Below are 21,345 nucleotides of genomic sequence, written 5' to 3'. Positions count from 1 at the left end.
AAATGTCATAAGTTTAAATGAAAACGTGCTGGCATATTACGCAGCAGATGATATGGTGTAACATCATTATTACTTTTCCTTGAATTTTTATGTGCGACCATCGCAGAGCTCAGACGGTGGATATCCTCGGGGTTCAGAGCTTCTGTAGGTGGTTCAGCGGAGCGCGGAGCCGTTATGTGAAGGCGCTACAAATTTAGACTCCTTCTTAAGTGTGAGATACAGTTGAAGTGGGTGATACGGCACTTTTATGAGCTCAGGATTCCCACAGGGAGAGAGGGAGATACAGAGTTTGTCTGTGGCTCCAGGGAACCACTGGGGAGCATAAAATAACAGTAAAATGTTTCATACTTTTATCTACAACCATTATTCCTTTGAATCCAAATTGCCTTTTGAATAATTCTCGTGTACAGGCTACCTCAGAGGGTAGAATCAGGATAAAATATGTTTTTTGTTTTTGAAATTTGCTTTTGTTCAACATTTATCAGCAGAGACAGTCAGCGGGGAACAAAACAACTCTCTTTAATTTCTATAGGCCTGCAGTCATGTTAATATTAAATATGCAGAACTCCTCATGTGTTTAAAAAGCAGAGTTTTCAGTGGGTGAAGAAGTGCACCATAACAAATGCCATCAACCCCGAACCCAGGCCTATTATGGGGCTGCACATAAGTGGGACCCCCTCACATATACATACATTTAAATTAATTAATCCAGCCTCTCAGTCCTCAACATCTGTCTTTGCAAGTACTGATCCGACCAGATGTTGAATGGTGCGGCTTTGATATGTGTGCATCACTACATTAAAACACACATTAAACCACAGTTCTGTAAATGTGCCAGTTTTAGAAAGCTGACTAATAAAACGTCTGCCAATGTTTTCATGCCTCACCGTTTTTTTTTGTCAGCAAAATAACACATGAACATGAAAAGATTTGGTGGAAGAAAAATCTAAATTTGGTCCAAATCCAGACTTTATTTAACTTTTTTCAACATTTTCACCCATTTTCCAAGATTCATGGATCTTGATGATTTCTATGAGTGTGTGAAACTTCATTCAGCTTGATTGACTTCAAGGAAACCTTTGGGCCTTGGCGGAGGTATGCGCTCCAGTGAGGGACATTCTGGTTTTCAAGTGCAGTCCTCTGGCAAGAATGACCAGTATTGCATTGAAGCAGCTGACAAAGCTAATGTGAATATGTGAATCCTAAAAAAGGTTAAAAAGGTTTATGAAGAGCTGAAGAAAAGCCATGTGGAAATCCTCATCAGATGACAGGGAGACTGTCGATCAAAGCAAGCAAGGACGTGCTCTAATGAAGGAGGCTGTCACAGAAGACGCTCACACAGGTCCTATTATACGATGCTATCAATCATTACTGCAGCTCGGTGGAAAATGAAATAGTGCATTTACAGAAAAGACTCTCATAAATGAGTTCATGCAGCGGGGCCAACTCGAGTGGTTAGAGAGGCTAATGTATCGTCTGATGTCTGTCAGCGTGTCCTTGAACTCGTCTCAAATGAAATTCATTTTCTACTTGCAAGTAAATTTACCTTAAATAACTGCACTTTACTTCAATTAATGTTTTGCACAGTACAATTTACAATGTGCCTCTCATTCACCCACTCACACACAATCTCACTCCCATGACAGTAGAGGGGAAGTGATTGACTAGAATGGCTGCGGATCAAACCACCAACTTGGTGATGAAGATTACGATTTATTATTTGTGGGTCACTCTTTCAGGTTGTCTGTATGTGTGTCAGGTCCTTGAGGATTGTTTTGATTTAAATCTAATTTGGCACAAACATTTATAGATTTTATTTTTGTGGTCAAAGGTCTCACATCACAAAACCGTCTGAAAATTCACTATCTTTTATTGAATATGTTCAGTTGTGTTCGTGTTTGCCAAAATGTACACAAAGGGTTCAATTATATGATCAACATCTCCGCACAATTCCTGATTCAGTAAGATGCACAAGTTATTCCTTGTTTACTCTCTGCTTTATAGCACAGAAAAGAAATATGTCATATTTATTTTTAGTGTTGTTAGTGAGTGACTAGTTTATTTAAAAAAATGCCCCCAGTTGTGATTACTTTTTATTCATTGAGGTCTTGAGTTCTGAATTAAAATGAGGAGATTATAATGGACAAACAGTCCATGAAGGACGCAGCCATGTTGGGCAGTTTTTATTCTTAGGGTTGCCTTGACAGAATGAATGAATACTGGGTAAAAGGGGAAGTGAAAGTGGAAGAAACTGTGAGTTAAGAAAGAAACGAGTGAAAAGGTGAAAGAAAAAAATTGAGGATGACATAGGAGATGAGAGAAATCGCACATTAGCACTTATGGATTAGCTGCCTCTCATTCCCAGGCCCTGCTGCACCTTACAGATGTGCAGCTCTGACCGTGCAGCCGGCCGGCAGCGGTCATGTCTTAATTAACGAGCAGACATCGGATCAATAAGTGAGGAACGACGGAGAAGGAGACGTGAAAGGTGGGACAGCCTGCATGGTTCAAGGTTTTTATTTCCTGTTGATGTGGAATAACATTAGAAATCAATAGCACGGCCAGTGCCGCCACACACCTCCGACTCTTGACTCAGGAGAAGTGGGAAAACAAAATCTCCCTTATGTCTCTTTTTATCCTCAACTTTTCAAGACCGCTGCAGAGGGAGATTTGTTGAGGTATTTTCTAAGTGCAATGTGATTCTCAGCCTTGTAAAGCCCGTTTTTATAAACTTGTGTTCTGTGACGATTCTTACATTATTAAGAAGAATCCATTCGGAGTCTTTTTATATTGTCTTGTCATCTGAGGCTACACAGGATTTATCTGTGAGTGGAATTTTATTTACTTTTATTGGTGTGTGCACGGGTTCCATCAAATTGCCTCAGGCGCTTTAAGTTTGGGATTTCTCGCAATGACTTCCAAGAGTGTGCAGATAATGAGCGTCCTTCATTAAAGTTTTGTGTGCACTCAGTATAATACAGAAACTTCATATTATTTTTTTATTTCTAAAATATAAAATGTAAAAGTAGGCAAAATCAGTTCATTGAGAAGATTTTATTTGGCATTTATGCAGCTTGTGAGCATCCATTCAGAGCCCAGACTTTCACGAACATATCCCCGGGATACCTGACATTGCAAATATTCAGCTGCGTGTGTGTGTGTGAGAAAGTTTATCAGCGTTTATGGAGTATTCTCCGACAGGATGGCCATTCTGTGATAACGCTCTCACATTTGGTCGTAGCCAGGAGGCTGCTCAGGCTGGTGGAAGCTCCAATCAGTCCCTCCCCCCCCACCCCCCCATCTACATCACCCTCTTTCAAGTGAGTTACTTATCCACCTCTGGACAGACATTGCATGTTTATTTTCTTTTCTTTCTCACTGCAAACTTTTGGTGGAAAATTGAATTTGAAGCCCAGAGGCGGGATGGAAAATTGGGCAAAATAGCTTATTTCCCCCCCCACATACAACCTTTTGCTACTCTTCCTAATAAATGGCAAAAGAAGGGAGACGCTGGTCTGTGCTGGTCTGTGCTGGGTGGCTGGTCTGGCAATTTGGAACTCAATTTGCGTTTACAGTATGAGTGTGAATGTTGGGACAGTGTGTCTGACTGCTGACCGTGTTCCTCTGATTATGGGAACATCACCCTGCACCACTGTGATGAACGTGTGACGAAAGAAGATGTCTAATGTTTTAACTTGTTATAATAAGTACTAGAGAGAAATGTGAGTTATTTAAAGAAACACTTGCTAATAAAGGAAACTTCATAGATTAAACTATAAATCGACTTGTCATTAAACAGGGCAAAGCTAAATTTGGAACCACAGCCTGGCATTTCGGAATGTCTCCATGTTTCACTGATGTGTCCCCGATGATTAGCATTTAATCAGCTGCAAATGCTCTTAATTACAAGATTAGTCTCATACCAATTAGCCAACATGCTAATGGTTCTAATCTGCCATTGAAGTCGACTGAATTCTAATTAGGGAGAAACTGTTTCAATTCACCTAGGGCCCATCTGATGGGTCATTACCAACCTAGTTATCCTCATATAAACCAACGGCAGCAAGCAACACAGGTCCCATTCGGAGAGCAGCTGTAGAGGCTTTACGAGCGTCGCGTGGGCCATTTCCATGCGTCATGAAACGACAATGTTTCCATTCCCTGAAAATCGCAGAGGCATCCTGATGACTCACTGGAAGCATTATACACTGCAAAATTGCAGGCTGTGTTAACGGCACGTGAACTGGAAATCTTTATCTTACCCTAAAACGAGGGCTTTAAAATTGGAAAATGATAGAACTGTGACCTTGTGCCGCAAGTGGAGGGGGGAGGAGAATCTAAATTCAAACAAGTCAGTTTCAATTTGCTCTTTCTAAAGCTCAGATGAGTATTTAAAGAGGATTGCAGTGACAAACCCACAGAGATTTATCATTCAAATCTACATTTCCCCTCAGCGCCATGAGCAGTTGGTGAAAACTGAGTCATTAAGAGTTGGTGGAGACCAAACATGAGCTAAAAGAAGAGTGAAAATCATCCCGAAAGAAAACTATGCTGATGTTGCTGGATGTCTTATGGGACAAGTGGTTGTTCTTTAACAGGTTAGCCATGAGGAATCCATAAAATCACTGCTCACATTTGGCAATCTCACCCTCTTAGTCAGGGTTTGATAAGTAATCTCCGTGTCTGAACATGTTTTGAGTCTTGTACTTAGTGCAGGCCGCCTACACACTGCCACTCATATAGTTACACTTCATTAAACACTCCTGTAGACTTTTATTCAGTCAGTTGTTCAGGTTTAGTCTGTGGCGGTAAAATCTGCTGGTCATTTTATGGTGTTTTCTAAAACCAGACCAGCTGCACGCCAGCAGAAAGAATCATTTAATCAAATTCACAAAAATAAAGTGATGGATGAATATTTTGTTGCAGCAAAGGGAAGGTTGGTGTATACCTGGGGTGGTCAACCATATGCCACGGAAGAGCAGCAGTCTGTCATTTGTGCTCATCACCTCAGCAGGAGATTTCACTGACTTCTTCCTCTTTCCTCGAGGGGAAGCTAAACACTGTGTGGTGTCTTTGTTTGCAATAAAAACCTGCAGACTGTTTGCTCTCCGCGGCACAAAGTTGGCCAATCATGGTCTGTTTTATACTGATGCTGTGTGAAATGTATTGTTCCACAAACTCCGTCAATCTGTTTTATTGTATAAATATCAATCGTGCCTTATTCAACGTTAAAGAGAAGGAGGGAGATCGCTCTGTGCAGCCTCATCACAGAGCTCCTGCTGTTTGAAGACGTATTTAAGGGGAACATTCACCTGGAAAAAGGGGACGTTTTAACAGCTCTGCAGTCGGTGAAAGAAGATGAAAGTGGGCCATTAAAATACTGGTGAAACATTAAGAAAATTGGAGAAACATGATCGTGCAGTTTTGTCCCATGAGTCGGCAATTTTAACATTTTGAAAAACTTGAAAGCAGCAACAGCACATGCATAATTCTAATCGATAAAAGCCGCCAGCAGAAGTTAATTGCTCTTACCTGCCCTGCACCTTGATGTCAGAGATGGCGTAGAAATATCTGGACAGGTTGTTCTCATCCACCATGGTGGCTCCAGTGGCTGGCTTCAGCAGCTTAATCCTCAGATCGGTGATGGTGAAGAAGTCCCGCAGGTTCTTGGTGGTATCCAGTTGGCCGTACAGAGAGGCCATGTTGTGTAGTCGAGGGCCGGCGAACAGGGCAAAGCGGTCCTTGATTTCAAAGCGTACCGTCTTGTCGTTCTTCCACACGTAGCCTCTGGAGTAGTCCTCAGTGCAGATGATATCCAGCAGGGTGCGCTGGGTGAGGTCACTCACTGTCTTGGGTTCCATGGTGAACGCATCCAGGCAGTCGGTGGCGTAGAACTGGTACGGGGTCCAGGTCCGGCCGTAGTCGAGCGACTTCTCCAGGACCATCTGCTCCGGTCGGCCGGACTCGAAGGTCAGGACGATGTCATCCGTCAGCTCAACGGTCTTGTTCCATGACAGCGTGATGTTGACCTGCAGGGGCTTTGGGTACTTCTTCCAGGAGGTGGATTGCCAAAAGGTTGTGGGGTTGCGACCCTCAAAGTCAAACATCAACTCAGGAGGGTGAGCCAGCTCCTCGGTGGTAGCGTCACATTCATTGTTGCACATGTAAGGGTTTTCCTATAGAAGAAAACAGTTATACATACAGGTAAGTGTACAGTTGGAGTATAACATGAATTCAATTAAAACTAATATTGAAGTGAGTCTGATCCTTTTCGCTTTTCTGCAAAAGTTCCTGAAACAAATCAAGAAATACACACGTCCCCAAAAAAACCAAATAATTAACTGTAGAGTAATTAGCAGAGCGAGCTCATCGTGTTAGGACATGATTAAAATGCATTTTGTGTTAAACTGCTTGAGTTTCTTGTTCTCCAGTTTACTGAGGTGTTATTAACTCTACAGAAAATATGATTGGATCCGAAATTTTAACCAAATGGTGGCAATCAAGGTCCAGGTGGAAAATATATGAAATGGAAAACATTGAGGTTACGCTGCTTTCTGTAGTTTGAGGATGAGGAAATGTCAGAAGGGTTAATTAAGTATTTAATTCTGAAGAAAAGTCCCGCCCTTGCCATCGCAAATACTTCAGCATCTCTTGGGTCGGGTTTTTTGTCCGTTTGGCCTTGGAAGGTTATTTACTTTTCCACAGCCTTGCTGACTCTCCTTTCTATTGTCATTCTACCACTGCACTCAATGGGACTCAAGAACACATTCTGGCCAATGTTCAAGCAACGTGGGCCCATAAGGCTGCAGAAGACAGTGACCTCTTATCCAGACGGCACCGTGGATCCCATATTCCCGCTCAGCACGTTCCGCTCTGCACCGCCACCCAAATTGCCAGCCTAATTGATATTCCTGTGTGGTATTTCAGCTGAAATGGGAATGGAATCCCGATGAGTGTTTCTTATGAAACACACAAAGGGACATGCATTTTTCATGGGCCCGTGTCTGCTCTGTACCATAGACACCGACTGAGTCTGGGTGTTTGTGTGAGCATGTTTGTGGGAGGGGAAAGTGGAGCTCTTGATGTGCTCATGTTTGTTTGCGAGAGGGGTAGAGAGCTGTGAATGCGTTTGCCTGTGTTTGTGTGTGTGTGTGTGTGTGTGTGTGTGTGTGTGTGTGTGAGGGAGGGAGTGAATGGAAAAGAGAGACGGAGCTGAAACAGAGCCAGCGAGCACTGAACGCACTCCAATTGACATTCCTCTCACCTCTGCTCCAGGAACAATGAGGTTAAGTGCTGATGAGATTCAGATCAACTGTAAAGCGGTTCAATAATCAGCAATCATCCGACATTCTACACGCAAAATTATCTAAAGGTGAGAACTGCGCTATCTGCAACATTAGCCGCTCATATCTCCAGTATCGCGGCGTGTTCGACCCAGACTGCCACTTTGTCGAGGGATGATCACTGGCAGGAATACTGATAAGCAGACGCCATAACATTTTATTTGAGAAAAAACAATAGTAGGGCTCCTACATTTTCACACATCCAAAGATTTTTTCCTTCCTCTCAGGGAGATGGATGTTTGACTTCCCTGTTTTTAGATACAGATCTCCGCAGTCCATTTTATTTCCTGTGGGACCGCGATATGCTATCTGCAACCTGCTCCTCGGCCCGGAGCGATAACCACGCGATGAGGTAGAACAAGACTGAGGGATTGTGGGTCACTAGGCCTGCTCGGCTGACTCAAAGGAGCGTTGCATGATCCAATTAGGAGGGTAATAAGGGTTATGCCGCTAAGACAGAGAGAGAGAACAAGAGCGAGTGGGAGGGAGAGAGAATGTAAATGAGGAGATCTTTTTTCTCGCTATGTCTTTTTTAAATGGAAGATCTTTGTTGCAGTGGACACACACACACACACACACACACACACATACAGCTTGAAAACAGAAACCGAGACATGTGAGAGAGGGAGTTAAGGGGTAATAGGGAGGATGGCGGCTGCCTCGGTTTCGCCACAGGGACAATAAATTGTACTTGTGTCAACTATTTAACAATGATGTGTGCTGGAGCTCGTTATATTCCCCTCTTGTGCTCGAACAACCTTGGAGGTCCGCTCGGAGCTCAGGCCTTGACAGTGCACGGCGAGCGAGGGAGAGAGACGGCGCCTCCGTCGAAAGGAGAGTGATTTCCCCCGTTGTCATGCAAGAGTGCGATCTTTGTTTCATTTGTTTTCACGGTTAGGTTCAGGGAGCAGCGGGGTGGCCGCCTCTCCCGTCTTCCAGAATGGGAGCCTTATACTCCGACGATATAAAGAACTCAGACCGCCGCATCTGTGGCTAATGAGAAAAACAATTTCCCAGCCGAACAGTGAGAGTAAACAGGAGCTTTAAAAAGAGAAATTTGCTTCATCCCGCCAGCCTAAGAAGTGTTCAGAGACCAGTGGTAAGAAGTGATAAATTCAATCCATAATCATTCTCTCCGTGCCCGCCTCGAATTCAGGCCTTCGGGGAACAGATCATTCTAACCAAGCACCGCGCTCACATATAGGATCCAGCTGGCTGACCCCTCCATCGTTAATAACACTCAATAATGCGAAGGCAGTTTTCCAATCGGACATTAACTGACATGTACGGTATTTACTCTCTCACAGCAACCCCCCGCCACACTGGAATGCTTTCATACAGCCTGGCGGAGGTGAAATGATGGAGAAAGGTCAGGACCTTTCATCGGATTTCCTGCGGTGGTTATTTAACAACAAAAACAGAGCCTTATGAAGATCAATACCTTCTGTGGTCATTTAAGACCCAGGGCTTCAGTACGACGCCGGGGGGAATCTATTGAAGAACAATAAGCCCTCTCAGCTTGATCCTTTACCTGTGATCATGGATGTGGGAGAGTGAAACGGTCAGCAGGGAATTCGAGAGAGACAGGAGTTCTGTACAAGAATTAGATATTGACTGATTCAAATATTTAACCTGCCCTTTAAAAAATACTGCTGCCATGAAAGTATCAGTGATATGATTTGTAAAGTTGTTTTGTATAAACCAGGATGTAAGAAAAATTGTTATATTTGCTAAATCGTAGTATTGGAGTATTCATAGTCATACATATATTTACATATTTATATATTTACTGTAAATGCTTGTGAAGTAATTATATATTTACCTACCTAAAAAATTACTCAATTTACAAATTATAGATTTACGTGGTTGGGGCATGTCTCATGAACCCATTAAATTTTGGTGTGGATCCAAATCATGGAGGGGGCGTTTCCCAGGTAATGAGGGTCTAAAGACCGGTGAGTTGCACTGTGGGAATTGTAGGATTCAGCTGTTTAGGAACTTCGGGCTAAAAGTCCGATTTTCTAAGCCTCCGCTGCTCCAGTTTTCAAATCTTTTTGAGAATCTGTCTCAAACTAAATCCCCAACTTTGTGCAAGAAGAATATGAAATCATTGAATGAGCATTTCAAAATTAATATATAAGAAAAACGTGTCAGTACAAGTTACGTGTTATTTCATATTTCATACTCATAATAGAAAACCAGCTCATGTACAAGACATGTAGTCATTCCAGGGCTCAGCAAGTGTAACCTTGACAATCTCTTATTGGTATTGCTGACATCGCTTTTGCCACCATGGCTGCCGTGTAACCAAGCCCACCTGGTTTCTATCAATGCCATATGATCCGTCCGGGGCCAGTGGCTTAGTGCAGGAGGCCTGGGCAGCAAGTCTGCGCCTGGTCGCAGCTAATGATGTCCTGATCTCTGCAGCCTATAAGGTCAATCCAATATCAGGGTGTCGTACTCAGTAGGAGAGCAAGAGAACAAGGACGACAGAGACAGAGAGAGAGAGAGTGAGAGAGAGAGAGAGTTGAGCTGGGAATGTGAATCCAAATGTCATTCACTGGAATATAAATCTGGACACCTGGCTCCTCACATCATCACGAAGGCTCGGGGGATATTTATATGTAAATTGATGGTTTTGTTCGATAGTTCATAGAGTTTCGGTTATAGCAATCAATGAGCCATGATGAAACACGCAGCACAACACAGAATGTATGGATGCCGACAACAGTTGAATAAATAAAATCCTTGAAATATCGACACTAAAAGACATAAAAGACATGGGAATAATAAATATTTTCTCTCCTAAACGGGCTGCACTGACAACACCATCACAGCAAATGTGGAAATACACACATGCATTCATGCAAAACACTAAACCCACCAACACACACACACACACAGACACACACGATGGTGCGAGGCAGCTGTTTAAATGAGTGACATATGGCCTGTGAGATTGACAAAGCACAACCTGCTGTTGATGTGCCTTTTGACACAGGAGGTGGCTCGGCAGATAAATTCTCAGACCAATGACAGCTGCTGTTGAAGGATGGGCGCAGGCAATCCGACCAATCAGTTCAGCTGACAGATTTCTGGACTTGATCTCAGATCACAGACGCAACTCGGCGTATTTTCCTGCCACCTTTTTTTAATTCCAGCTAGTTATCGTTAACGACTAAAACGTAATCCGGCCGCAATCACGTTCCGATGTCAGAGTTTAGTTGTGTGTCTATAAATGTAAATTCTAGGAGACGAGGCTGTTTTCAGACATTCGTTTGGTAAAGTTTTCTAAATTAATTTGGCTCGACATGAATGATGGTCCCCTTCACAAGTAAAAAAAAAAAGAAATATGGTGCTATCACTCACCAAACAGTCCTGGGAGAAACTTATGATGTTTATTTTGGGTGTAAACAGAGACTCGCAGCATATAAAGAAATCATAAATCCACAACAGATCAGTCTGAAGACACGACACTGGAAGGGCATAATAATGATTTTTAAGAAACACAGTTTGTCAGTTGGTTGCAGCAATTATAGTAATTCAGACTGTGGGACGATATGATAATGACTCATTTAGTTTTAATTACTGTTTTTTATTTGCCATAGTTTACGCCCAAACTTCCCACTGAGATAAATGCAGCACATGCAAACATACAATAAAAACTGTACAGATGGATGAGATGTTAGAGAAGAAGTTGATAATAAAGATCGTGAAGCAGATAATAATGAAGACGATAATAATCACCCGTACAACCATCATCATGTCAGTTTCTGCTTGTCAGGGAGATGAGCGGATATAGAACCGTCTAACGTTTGTCCGCTATTGTATTTATTTCATTTGAATTAGTTTTAACATATGGACTGAATGTTTTTATCACCATCTGTTTGTTTGAGATTATGCAAAAATGACCAAATAAATGACCATGGAACTCGGTGGGCGGATGCAGTATGGGTCAGGGAATAAGTCATAAAATGTTGGTACAGATCCGGTGTCTGGGATCCAAGTTTTAGTTTTCTATTTATTCATCTATTTTTCAGAGAATCATTTGTAGAGATGATGAAGAAAAACACCAGCATGTTCAGGGGAGTGATATTTAGGATTGTGAGTGATTTGCTGCAAATACAAATAAAAATAAAAATCCAGACCTAGTGAAAAGACTGTTGGGCCTTGGTGGAGGTTTTCTAATTTAAATTCAACTTTTAGGAAAAATGATTTTTACTTAATAAGAATATTTGCCTTTGAAGGATAATCCCAGTTTAGTTTGACTCTGGTCATATCATGGGTAATAATTTCATCACTGTTCTTATCAAAATTTATTCTGAGTGCTATGAAAACATTAATTAACAAAGTTGGATAAGTGAAAAAACCAATAGGGTCGAGACGAGGACAAAGCTAAAAAGTTTGTCCAGATGATCGGAACCACTTTATTTAGACGTCCTGGTGCACGTTAATCCCTCAAGACCTCAAGTAATTTCACAAAGTCAAAGTTGGTCTATTTATTGTAAGAGAAGTTTACAACAGAGAGTTAATTATTTTACTGTTCACCTCCATTTTCTCTTTTAAAGAAGTTAAACTCACATAATCATTTCACTTCTTTGTCCTTTGGATTTTGTTGTATTCTCCAAGCTCAGCGATTACTTTTTCTTTGCTACGTTACTATTAGTGGTTTGTACTTTACATTTATAATATAAATGTAAAATATACAGTAATATAACGTTTTTGGGTCTGTGGCCTGTGTGCACTGTGCTGGTTCTATGCTGAGCCCTCAGTAACGTCCTTGCTGTGGAGCCTCTGTGGATGTGAGAGAAATCTCTCCCTCTGGAACTGAGGTGTTGCTGGATTAATCAGCCCATCATCCTGCTCGGCCTTACACCTCCTAACCTGCCACATGGCACCTGCAGACTTGTCGCTGGCCCAAACCCCCCCCCGCTATCACACCTCCGGATGGCTACGCTCATTCATTGCGCGCACCAGAGGAGGAGGAGGAGGAGGAGGAGGAGGAGGAGGAGGAGGAGGAGGAATTTGACAAATGACAGCTAGGTGATTGTGGAGGTGAAGGGGTGGCGAGAACCTTCACCTGCACCACTGAGGATCAATCAGCACAGGTGAGAGCTGTTAGCTGATTGATCCTCAGACGTTAAAAGGAGGCAGCGGAGCTGCCTCCAGGGGGACACCTGGGAGAACACGGAACACTGAGAACACGGAGGAAGCCAGAGGTCCAGCAGGTAGTGCTGGACCGTTTAAGTTACATGTGTTGTAAGTTTCAGTTTTTGATTAAATAAAAGATGCTAAACCCGCAATGGTTGAACTGGTCTGTCTCTGGCTGTCGTGAGGGGAACCCGGTGGCGTGGTCGAACGCCACACTGGCGCCTGAACAGGGACCTCACACAGCCAGAGACACGGACTGGGTACAATCGTTGGGGAAGGAGACGGAGGAGATCCTGAGGCAGACGCAGGAGAACCTGAGGCAGACGGAGGAGATCCTGAGGCAGACGAAGAGGATGAGGCTTGGGCGTCTCACCTGTGGCGCCGAGCTGGAGGGGGCGGGGAGCGCTGGTCCCCGATCGGCGGTGAAGCCGATGGGTCCGGCTCCAGGGTCAGCGGGGAAGCTGACGCCTCCGGTTCCAGCGCTGAGGTCGGCGGGGAAGCCGAGACCTCCGGTTCCGGTGCCTCGGTCGGCGGTGAAGCCGACACCTCCCGGGCCGACTCCTCTTCCTGCTCCCGTGTCAGCGGAGAAGCTGACGCCTCCGGTCCCGGTGCCTAGGTCGGCGGTGAAGCCGACACCTCCCGGGCCGACTCCTCTTCTTGCTCCAGGTTCAGCGGGGAAGCGGACGCCTCCGGTTCCAGCGCTGAGGTCGGCGGGGAAGCCGAGATCTCCGGTTCCGGTGCCGCGGTCGGCGGGGAAGCCGACACCTCCCGGGGCGACTCCTCTTCCTGCTCTCGGGTCAGCGGGGAAGCTGACGCCTCCGGTCCCGGTGCCGAGGTCGGCGGGGAAGCCGACACCTCCGGGTCCTGCTCCTCTTCCTGCGCCCCGGTCAGCGGAGAAGCTGACGCCTCCGGTCCCGGTGCCGAGGTCGGCGGGGAAGCCGACACCTCCGGGTCCTGCTCCTCTTCCTGCGCCGAGGTCAGCGGAGAAGCGGACGCCTCCGGTCCCGGTGCCGAGGTCGGCGGGGTCTCCCGGACGGCGGCGCGCCACTGTTCCGGGTTCCAAGGTGTCCGTGCGGCGGCGCCCACCTGCTCCGGGGTCCAAGGTGTCCGTGCGGCGGCGCCCACCTGCTCCGGGGACCAAGGTGCCCGTGCGGCGGCGCCCACCTGTTCCGGGGTCCAAGGGGCCCGTGCGGCGGCGCCCACCTGCTGAGGGGTCCAAGGTGCCCGTGCGGCGGCGCCCACCTGCTCCGGGGTCCAAGGTGCCCGTGCGGCGGCGCCCACCTTCCAGGCCGCCTGAGAGAGGCCGCGTCCCGCGACGCCCACCTGCTCGACCCCCGGAGCGCCTCAGTCGGTGGGCTGGGCTCCTCCCCTGGCCGGATGGGAGGGGGGGGAGTAGTTCAGGCCGGATAGCTCCCGGGCCTGAGTTTGACGGTGGGGGTATGTGGAGGTGAAGGGGTGGCGAGAACCTTCACCTGCACCACTGAGGATCAATCAGCACAGGTGAGAGCTGTTAGCTGATTGATCCTCAGACGTTAAAAGGAGGCAGCGGAGCTGCCTCCAGGGGGACACCTGGGAGAACACGGAACACTGAGAACACGGAGGAAGCCAGAGGTCCAGCAGGTAGTGCTGGACCGTTTAAGTTACATGTGTTGTAAGTTTCAGTTTTTGATTAAATAAAAGATGCTAAACCCGCAATGGTTGAACTGGTCTGTCTCTGGCTGTCGTGAGGGGAACCCGGTGGCGTGGTCGAACGCCACAGTGATATCACTTGGCTGTGATGCAGTGTTCGGGGAGTTAATCCCTGACATCCAAAATGACGATGATCCGAGCTGAAGCACCACTTGACCAAATCACAAGATGCCCATCACGGAGCACAATAAATTCTCAACTTTCAGTCAGTGTGGAGGGCAAGCTCTCTTCGCTCTGCTCTCACATGATACCTTGATATAACTGAGGATGATACGTTTGTGGTGATACACAGGCGACAGGCCCAAAAGGATGATATCAAGTAGATCTGGGTCTGAGTTTTGAAGGAGGGGATGGTCAAGTGTATAGTGAACGCAGAGGCAGGCTGTCGATCCTTTCAGCTCGATATAAACCCTGACGGAAGAGACAGCTGAGATGAACCATGGTGAGATATTGGGAGAGTCAGAGCTTTGGCAGAAACTCGATAGAGCTTTAATAACCTGCAGTCGGGGCCAGAGTGGCTCACAACAGAGCCGGGCTTTTCATTCTCCTGACCTTCAGAGGAATGAAGGACAGTGGGATTGCACGTCTGACCTGTGAGCGCTCCATCATATCCTGAGGTTGGATGGTTATGAATGTCACAGATCTGATAACAGATAATGGCAATTCAATATCAAGAAACACCATCGTACATGAAACCCAGATGATCTCCTTTTCAAAAACCTATTACCTGTGTTTTAAATCCATTTATAAATCACATGCACTTTTACCCTGCACTTGTGCTTCAGCGCTCCAGAGTTGCAAATACTACAGAATTCGACAAAAACCAATGGCTGCTAAGAAAGATAAAAAAATAAGGGAATTCATAATTTGTAGCTAAAGAGGTAAAACTTCCATCGACATGAGCATTTTCCTTTGAGTGGAACGCATGAGGCTGAACTCTGCAATCAAAATGAGAACAGTTGCATCAGGTGGTCGAGTAAACAGCACGGCGGGTGCAGGGGTGACGGCTGTAGCTCGCTATTGACCCAGATGTCTGATCAAAACAAAAACACAAAACTTCTCCCGGCGCTCGTGTTTTTCGATTTGCCACATGCCAAGCACTCCGCCCTTTGGAACGTGGCCCTCGCCAAAGCAGTCCCTTTGAGGACTGCGGCACAGCCAGTCTGGCCTTTTTGAAGTGCGCTGCTTGGCAAATCAACCGCGCTGTGATTCCAGGGCCGCAGCCTTGCTTGGGATACACGGGGCGTCGGCAGACGAGGGGAAACGTACTCCACATTAATTAACACCTGGCCTCATTATCTGCCCCATGTGGCAGAATCCCACTGGGGGTAAGTTTAATAATCATTAGGGACGGTGGTGAGGGTAGAGGTGCAGATTTCATTTGTTGTGTGAATTTGTGTGCGTATGTATAGAAACCTGCATCAAAGTGATTTCTACATGTGTTTGTTGTTTTTGTGTGTTTATCTTTATTTGTTTATGCCTGTATGTGTGTGTGTGTGTGTGTGTGAGAGAGAGAGAGAAAGTGCTTGGTTGTGTCAGGGATTAGATTCCCTCTGATGTCAGGATTCAATAAAACGCCTTAACATTGCTATAATGAGAGGATGTTTAATTCTCACCTCTCTCTTCTCACACTCTGTATTCCAAAGCAGCCGCTGGATAAAACACCGCCTGCTTGTGTGGTAAAAATTGATACAGCTCTTCTCGAGATACGTACACAGGCAGATATCTGTGTGTACAACAAACACATCAGATGAAGTTACAGGCAACTGTTTGATCACGTAGCCTGTTCACATAGAGCAAGACACTAACAGTGCCTGGGTTATAGGTTTGATTCCCATTCCCATTGGCTAAGGGTACTTAGTCGGTTCATAAGTTCATCGTGTCATGTGTTGTCATATACATATATATATATATATATATATATATATATATATATACACAACAATTATGAGGTTCTTAACAGGTTAAATAAACAATAAATATACTTATATATATTTAAGGTTGCTAAACTATCCATAGTCATGAGATAATACTATAGAACTATATGTTGATATATTAGGTTTATGAGGTATTTATCCTTTAAACATATGTTTAAATGTACAGTAAATGTAAAGCCTTCATTTAGGACTCTCTCTTTTTTTTCTTTTCCTTTTCTTCAACACTAAAAGCAAAAGTTCAACATTTTATAAAATATGCTTTTTTTCCACTAACTTCTAAAATCACATCGTTGGAAATATCATGTCTGTGCATTAATCGCGGAGCTAAAGCCAAGAGGCAATTAGGCTAGCTTAGCATTAAGATTCGAAGCAGAGTGACACAAATAGCTAAGCTCTTTCCAAATTAAACTAAAAAGCCTTTTCAAAACTTCTAAACACTGACATTGTTATTGAATTTGTACACACAGACAGTGAAAATCACATTTTGTGGATTGGGTCATTTTTGCTTGAAAACCATCATTTCCGACACCTTCTCATCTTAACACCAAAACTTAGTACAATATTATCTCCACGGGCAAACGTGGTGATTCCAATGAAATGAAAGGATTTGGGCCTGAAATGTTGTAAATGTTTCATCTGGATTCATCTGTACTTGGACTGTTCTTTGTCATTTGCCACAACAATTTGCCGCATGAAGTCAGATTGTTTGCACAAACCCAATTTCTAACTTATCAACTCTTGTTTCACGCCTATTGATCCACATAGTTTGGAACAATTTAAAACAGAATGAGAATGAAAGTTTAATGAATTTCTGTTACACCAGAATGTCTCCACCCCAACAATACAGCAATTAAACTATCCCAAAATCATTGCATTATTGATTTTGACTTTTATATAATCAGCTTTAAAAAAATTAAAATCTGCCGCAGATGGATTCCGAGTGTTCCAGGGACACAGACGCAGGGCTCAGCCGCTGACAATGAGATGCAGGGGTCATCGCAGAGAAATTGATAGAAAGTGGGATGAAATTGAGACAGTGAGGGAAAGAATGAGACGGAGCGAGAGTGAAATTGCTGCATTGTTCTTCAGTGTGTTGGCTCAAAGCGTGTCAACTTCTCCTCCATCTTTTTCATTCTGCATAGTTATTAGAGGCTTTTATTAATTTGAAATGCCAAAGTGAGGAATAAAGCATTACTGAAATGTCACCCTTTCACTGAGCATGATAAAATCTTACCATCCACTTTTGGACACATGGCTTTCTATCCCCTCTGTACTTTCATCCCCTCCTCTCGACGGTGCAGTCTCTTTCACTCTTTCTCAGAGATCGATATGGCCTGACAACATGATGGCTGGGTTTCCTGAGGGGAGGTGGGTCGCAACAGTTGCCTGTCATCTGTCCACCATTTCTCTATTTCAGGTTCTTTGATGTGGTTCCGTACTTCTCAAATAAAAAATGTAATAAAAAATGTACAATATTCTGACATTTTGAATTGAATTTCAGGTAACACATTGGAAAGTCAATGTGCTTTACATAAAAACACACGGGAGAATAGTTTAGCGTTTTGGGAATTTGTTTACTTCAGCCTAGTAAAAATTTTAAAAAAGGTATTTAGCCTAGCTTAGCATAACAACTGCAAACCATGAGTCATTCAGTTAGCATCCCTGATGCTCACTACATTGTAGTTTGTTTCTATAAAGGGAAAGAGTTAAATGAGAAGATGACATGTCTCTATAGCAGTGGAAAAGTAAGGTATTGGGTTTTGATTGTAGCTCTGTATTTAACTTAAATACACGATAATGACAGTAATTTTATCAAATGACTCTGGGGAAGAAAGCAATTTATCATATTTAATGACAACATTTTAGATCATAATTGCTGACACCTACTGCAGCGAACATAATATCAACTCAGTGTCAATACGTAGAAATCTACAGTATTCTAATTGCATTACATTCAGGGACAGATTATCTGCTGTGATATGTTAAATATATGAAAAAGGTCTTTAGAATGTGGCTGCATTTGAAATGCTCCGACTGATACACTTTGTAGGTTAAATCTGTCGTCTCCTATGAGGCTGCTGCTCGATTGCTTGACACTCCTCAGTCTCGCCAAAATTACAGACAGTGACTTGAGGGAGGGGAATGCCTTCACACCCACATGTACTCCCCTGCTCGAGAAAAAAGAACAAAAAAAATCTTTGGCAGACATGTGAGCCAAGACAAGTTTTTTGGGCAGCAACAGAAAGCCAGTCTGCCAAAAGCTTTTGAGTGATTAAATTACTATATCTGTTACAAGAATCCCATTCAGCTTGTCAAGGAGGCTGAATGGTCGTTGAAGCACTGAAGGTAGAGAGAGCGAAAATAATTCAATTTGGTGGGAAGGAATTCCTTTTATTTTTAAAATTACAGTGTGAACAGATACCCTCTCATTTATTTATTGAGGCTGAGACAGACGCAGCAACAGGAGGCACTGAGGGGGGATTCATCAAACTATAAGCAGGATAAGTAACACAACACAATGATGTCGTCACCATGTAAGTATTGAAAGCTGTGACACTTTTTTTAACTGTCTCTAACTACTGCCTCAGTGGTATCGACAGGCACCGCATACACCAACATCAATAGTTTCCTGTGTAGTGAGGTGTAAGACAAACACAGTGATTCACCGAAGAAACATTCAGGCTTGTATTACTCCTCTGCCAGTGAAGTGGCAAAAATTGTGTTTGTGCGTAAATCTGCAGCAAATTAGTTAAAAGTGGCTCTTCTACGAGAAGAGAGGAAGCTAAATGAGGTAAGAGGATTTCCCTCGAGTCTTTCCAAAATATCATCTTATTTCGAGCATTTTGGGTCCTCGAGCACGATCCAGTAAATGCTAATGAGAATTATCTCTGTCACCGTGCTTTGAAATTCAAACCTAAAGGGAAAAAATAAGATTTAGTATCTTATGTAAAGTGAGTTGACGGATTTGAAAAAGAGATGAGGAGCAGAGATGTGGTCGATTCACTTTGCTTTGATTTCAAACTTTTTGTCTTAAAATACAACTGTTCAAATCACATGGAGAGTGAGTCGACTTAATCTATTTGTTAATGATAAATTATTTTATGTACCTTTTTATAGCTAACTAATAACTACCTGAAACTAAGATCTAAAATGCCAATTGAATGATGTCATCCACCTTTACATCAAACTGTTGCTTGATGAAAGAAAGAAAATAAAGGTTAGCACAATCCATCTATTTTAACTGCAATCCATTCAAAGGTTGTCAAAATAAAGACTAAAAGAAACTATTCAACCAACTAGTGGCACTACAGGGAAAGTTAAATCACTACAAACTATCCCCAGAGGACCAAGATTATCTGTTTTACATCTGTATAACTGTTGAGGTATTTATTCCCAAACCACAATAGCAACTTCATTGTGGTGCTACTGCAGGATTCATCCTCTGGGGACCATAAACATTGATACAAAAGTGCATTCAAATACTTGATTTCGTGAGATATTGCCAAACTAGTTCTGCCCACTTTTTTCTGCAGTATGAAGTCGAGTTAGATGCATCACCGCCTCCAAAAAAACAAGCATACAAAGGACAAAAACAAAGGCACCAGACCATTGTGATTAATTTGTTGCTTTCGAATTTGAAAAAAGACACTTTCAAAACAACTGTGTCTTCATCTGAATCAAAATGAAAAAATTAATAAGGCAGGAACATAAATAGTCGACCCCGAGCAGGTGTTTTTGTCATTGAGCAATTGGCTGAACTGGGTTTTAGACTTATTGGATAATGAATCAAAAGATGTGGAGATGTTTTTAAAGCTGGAACAAAGTGGTGGAAATATTCATGACTAAAATCCTACTCTTATATATTTCATTAAAACCGAACGGGAAACCCTGAGTAGTACCTGAGTAGCATGAAGTACGGGATTTACCAAGACATGAAATAAAACACTGTGGGTTGTGACATCATGTGAACATGTGCTAATGATTACGCCCTGTCTTCCGATAGTTCTGTCAGATCTACTCCCTGCGCTGTTTCAATTACATTTGCCTTGACCCCGGCTGTGTTACGTGTTCACTTTCACTTCATATCGAACATGCAGGGCGAACATACAGTGTAATATCAAGGTTTGATTGGTTCTGCCATGCTAAGCTTGTAGACAGAATTATGCAGAATTATAACTGTTTATAAAGCAATTTGTTTTCAATGCAGACAATAAGAAACTAAAACGGTTAAGAGAATATATGTGGATTTCCAACAACATTTGCATAAGCACAAGACATCTTGACATTCTTGTAATTTGAGATTATGAGCAACATAAAGGAAAAACTGAAATTATTATGATTTTTGCTGAGAAAGCAGTAGTCCTGCAGATACCTACGTGGAAATATCCCAAACTGGATTTTCAAGTATTATATCTTCTTTGGGGAGAAATTCAAAATAGAATGCAACACTTATGCAAATAGTTAGACGCTCCATTTCAGACAGCAAACATGCATTCAAATGTTAAGCTGTCCAGAAAGACTCTGTCTAGTCGAACCACAAAGCCCATCACTTTCTTTTATACCCGCATGCATAATTCATGTCTTTGTATTTACAACTCTCTAAGAATTAACCTGTCACAGATTCTGGGGAATAATGCAGACATACGCATCTCTATCAGTCAAGTGCTCGCCTCATATGGAGCACCCATTCTCCCCATGTTCATACACGGCATGAATATTATGCATCATCAGCTGACAGAAAACAAGGGACGGAGAAAATTAAAAAGCCAGGAAGCAAAAGAAGTGGCAGGCGAGTGAAAGAATAAATGATGACTCCCCCCTTCTCCTGGAGTCAGGGGACATGTTGCATGTCATCTCGGTGTCTTAGTACGCAGTGGTGCGGTGATGATGTGCTGGGCAGGGCCAGTTCAGAACAGAGTCAAGGGCACTGGGGTGACAGGAAGCTAAACGCTCCAACTGTTCCCTGTCTCCAAACAAATATATGGATGAGTGGATCCCCCCCCACCCCCCCAAGAAAGAAGGGTTCAGAGCTCAAAGAGGGGCAATGGCAGTTTCAATTTGACCTCTGCACTGCCTGGATGTTTCAGCAACTACAAACTGACAACGTGTTCATGATACTGATCCTCAAACTGGTTTGGCACAAGACTGAGTAAGAAATCAATTTCTCTTAACTAGACCAGCACGATATAATCCATATCATTTTATGTTGAGTCTTAACATTGTGG

General features: G+C 43.5%; 1 protein-coding gene across 2 annotated transcripts in view; it reads right to left on the bottom strand.

Annotated features, from left to right (window-relative positions):
* The window catches only part of LOC109641531 (netrin-G1-like), a 52,740-nt gene that overhangs the window by 20,825 nt on the left and 10,570 nt on the right, over nt 1-21,345 (bottom strand). For both annotated transcript variants that reach the window (XM_020106025.2, XM_069511843.1), the window contains one exon: nt 5,533-6,176. In XM_020106025.2, coding sequence (XP_019961584.1) covers nt 5,533-6,176 — 644 coding nt within the window. The remainder of the gene's footprint in view (nt 1-5,532; nt 6,177-21,345) is intronic.

Source organism: Paralichthys olivaceus, chromosome 16 (assembly GCF_024713975.1).
Source record: "Paralichthys olivaceus isolate ysfri-2021 chromosome 16, ASM2471397v2, whole genome shotgun sequence".
Classification (NCBI taxonomy): Eukaryota; Metazoa; Chordata; class Actinopteri; order Pleuronectiformes; family Paralichthyidae; genus Paralichthys; species Paralichthys olivaceus.
Note: the sequence above shows the minus strand (reverse complement) of the source record. Positions and strands in the feature narration are given on the sequence as shown.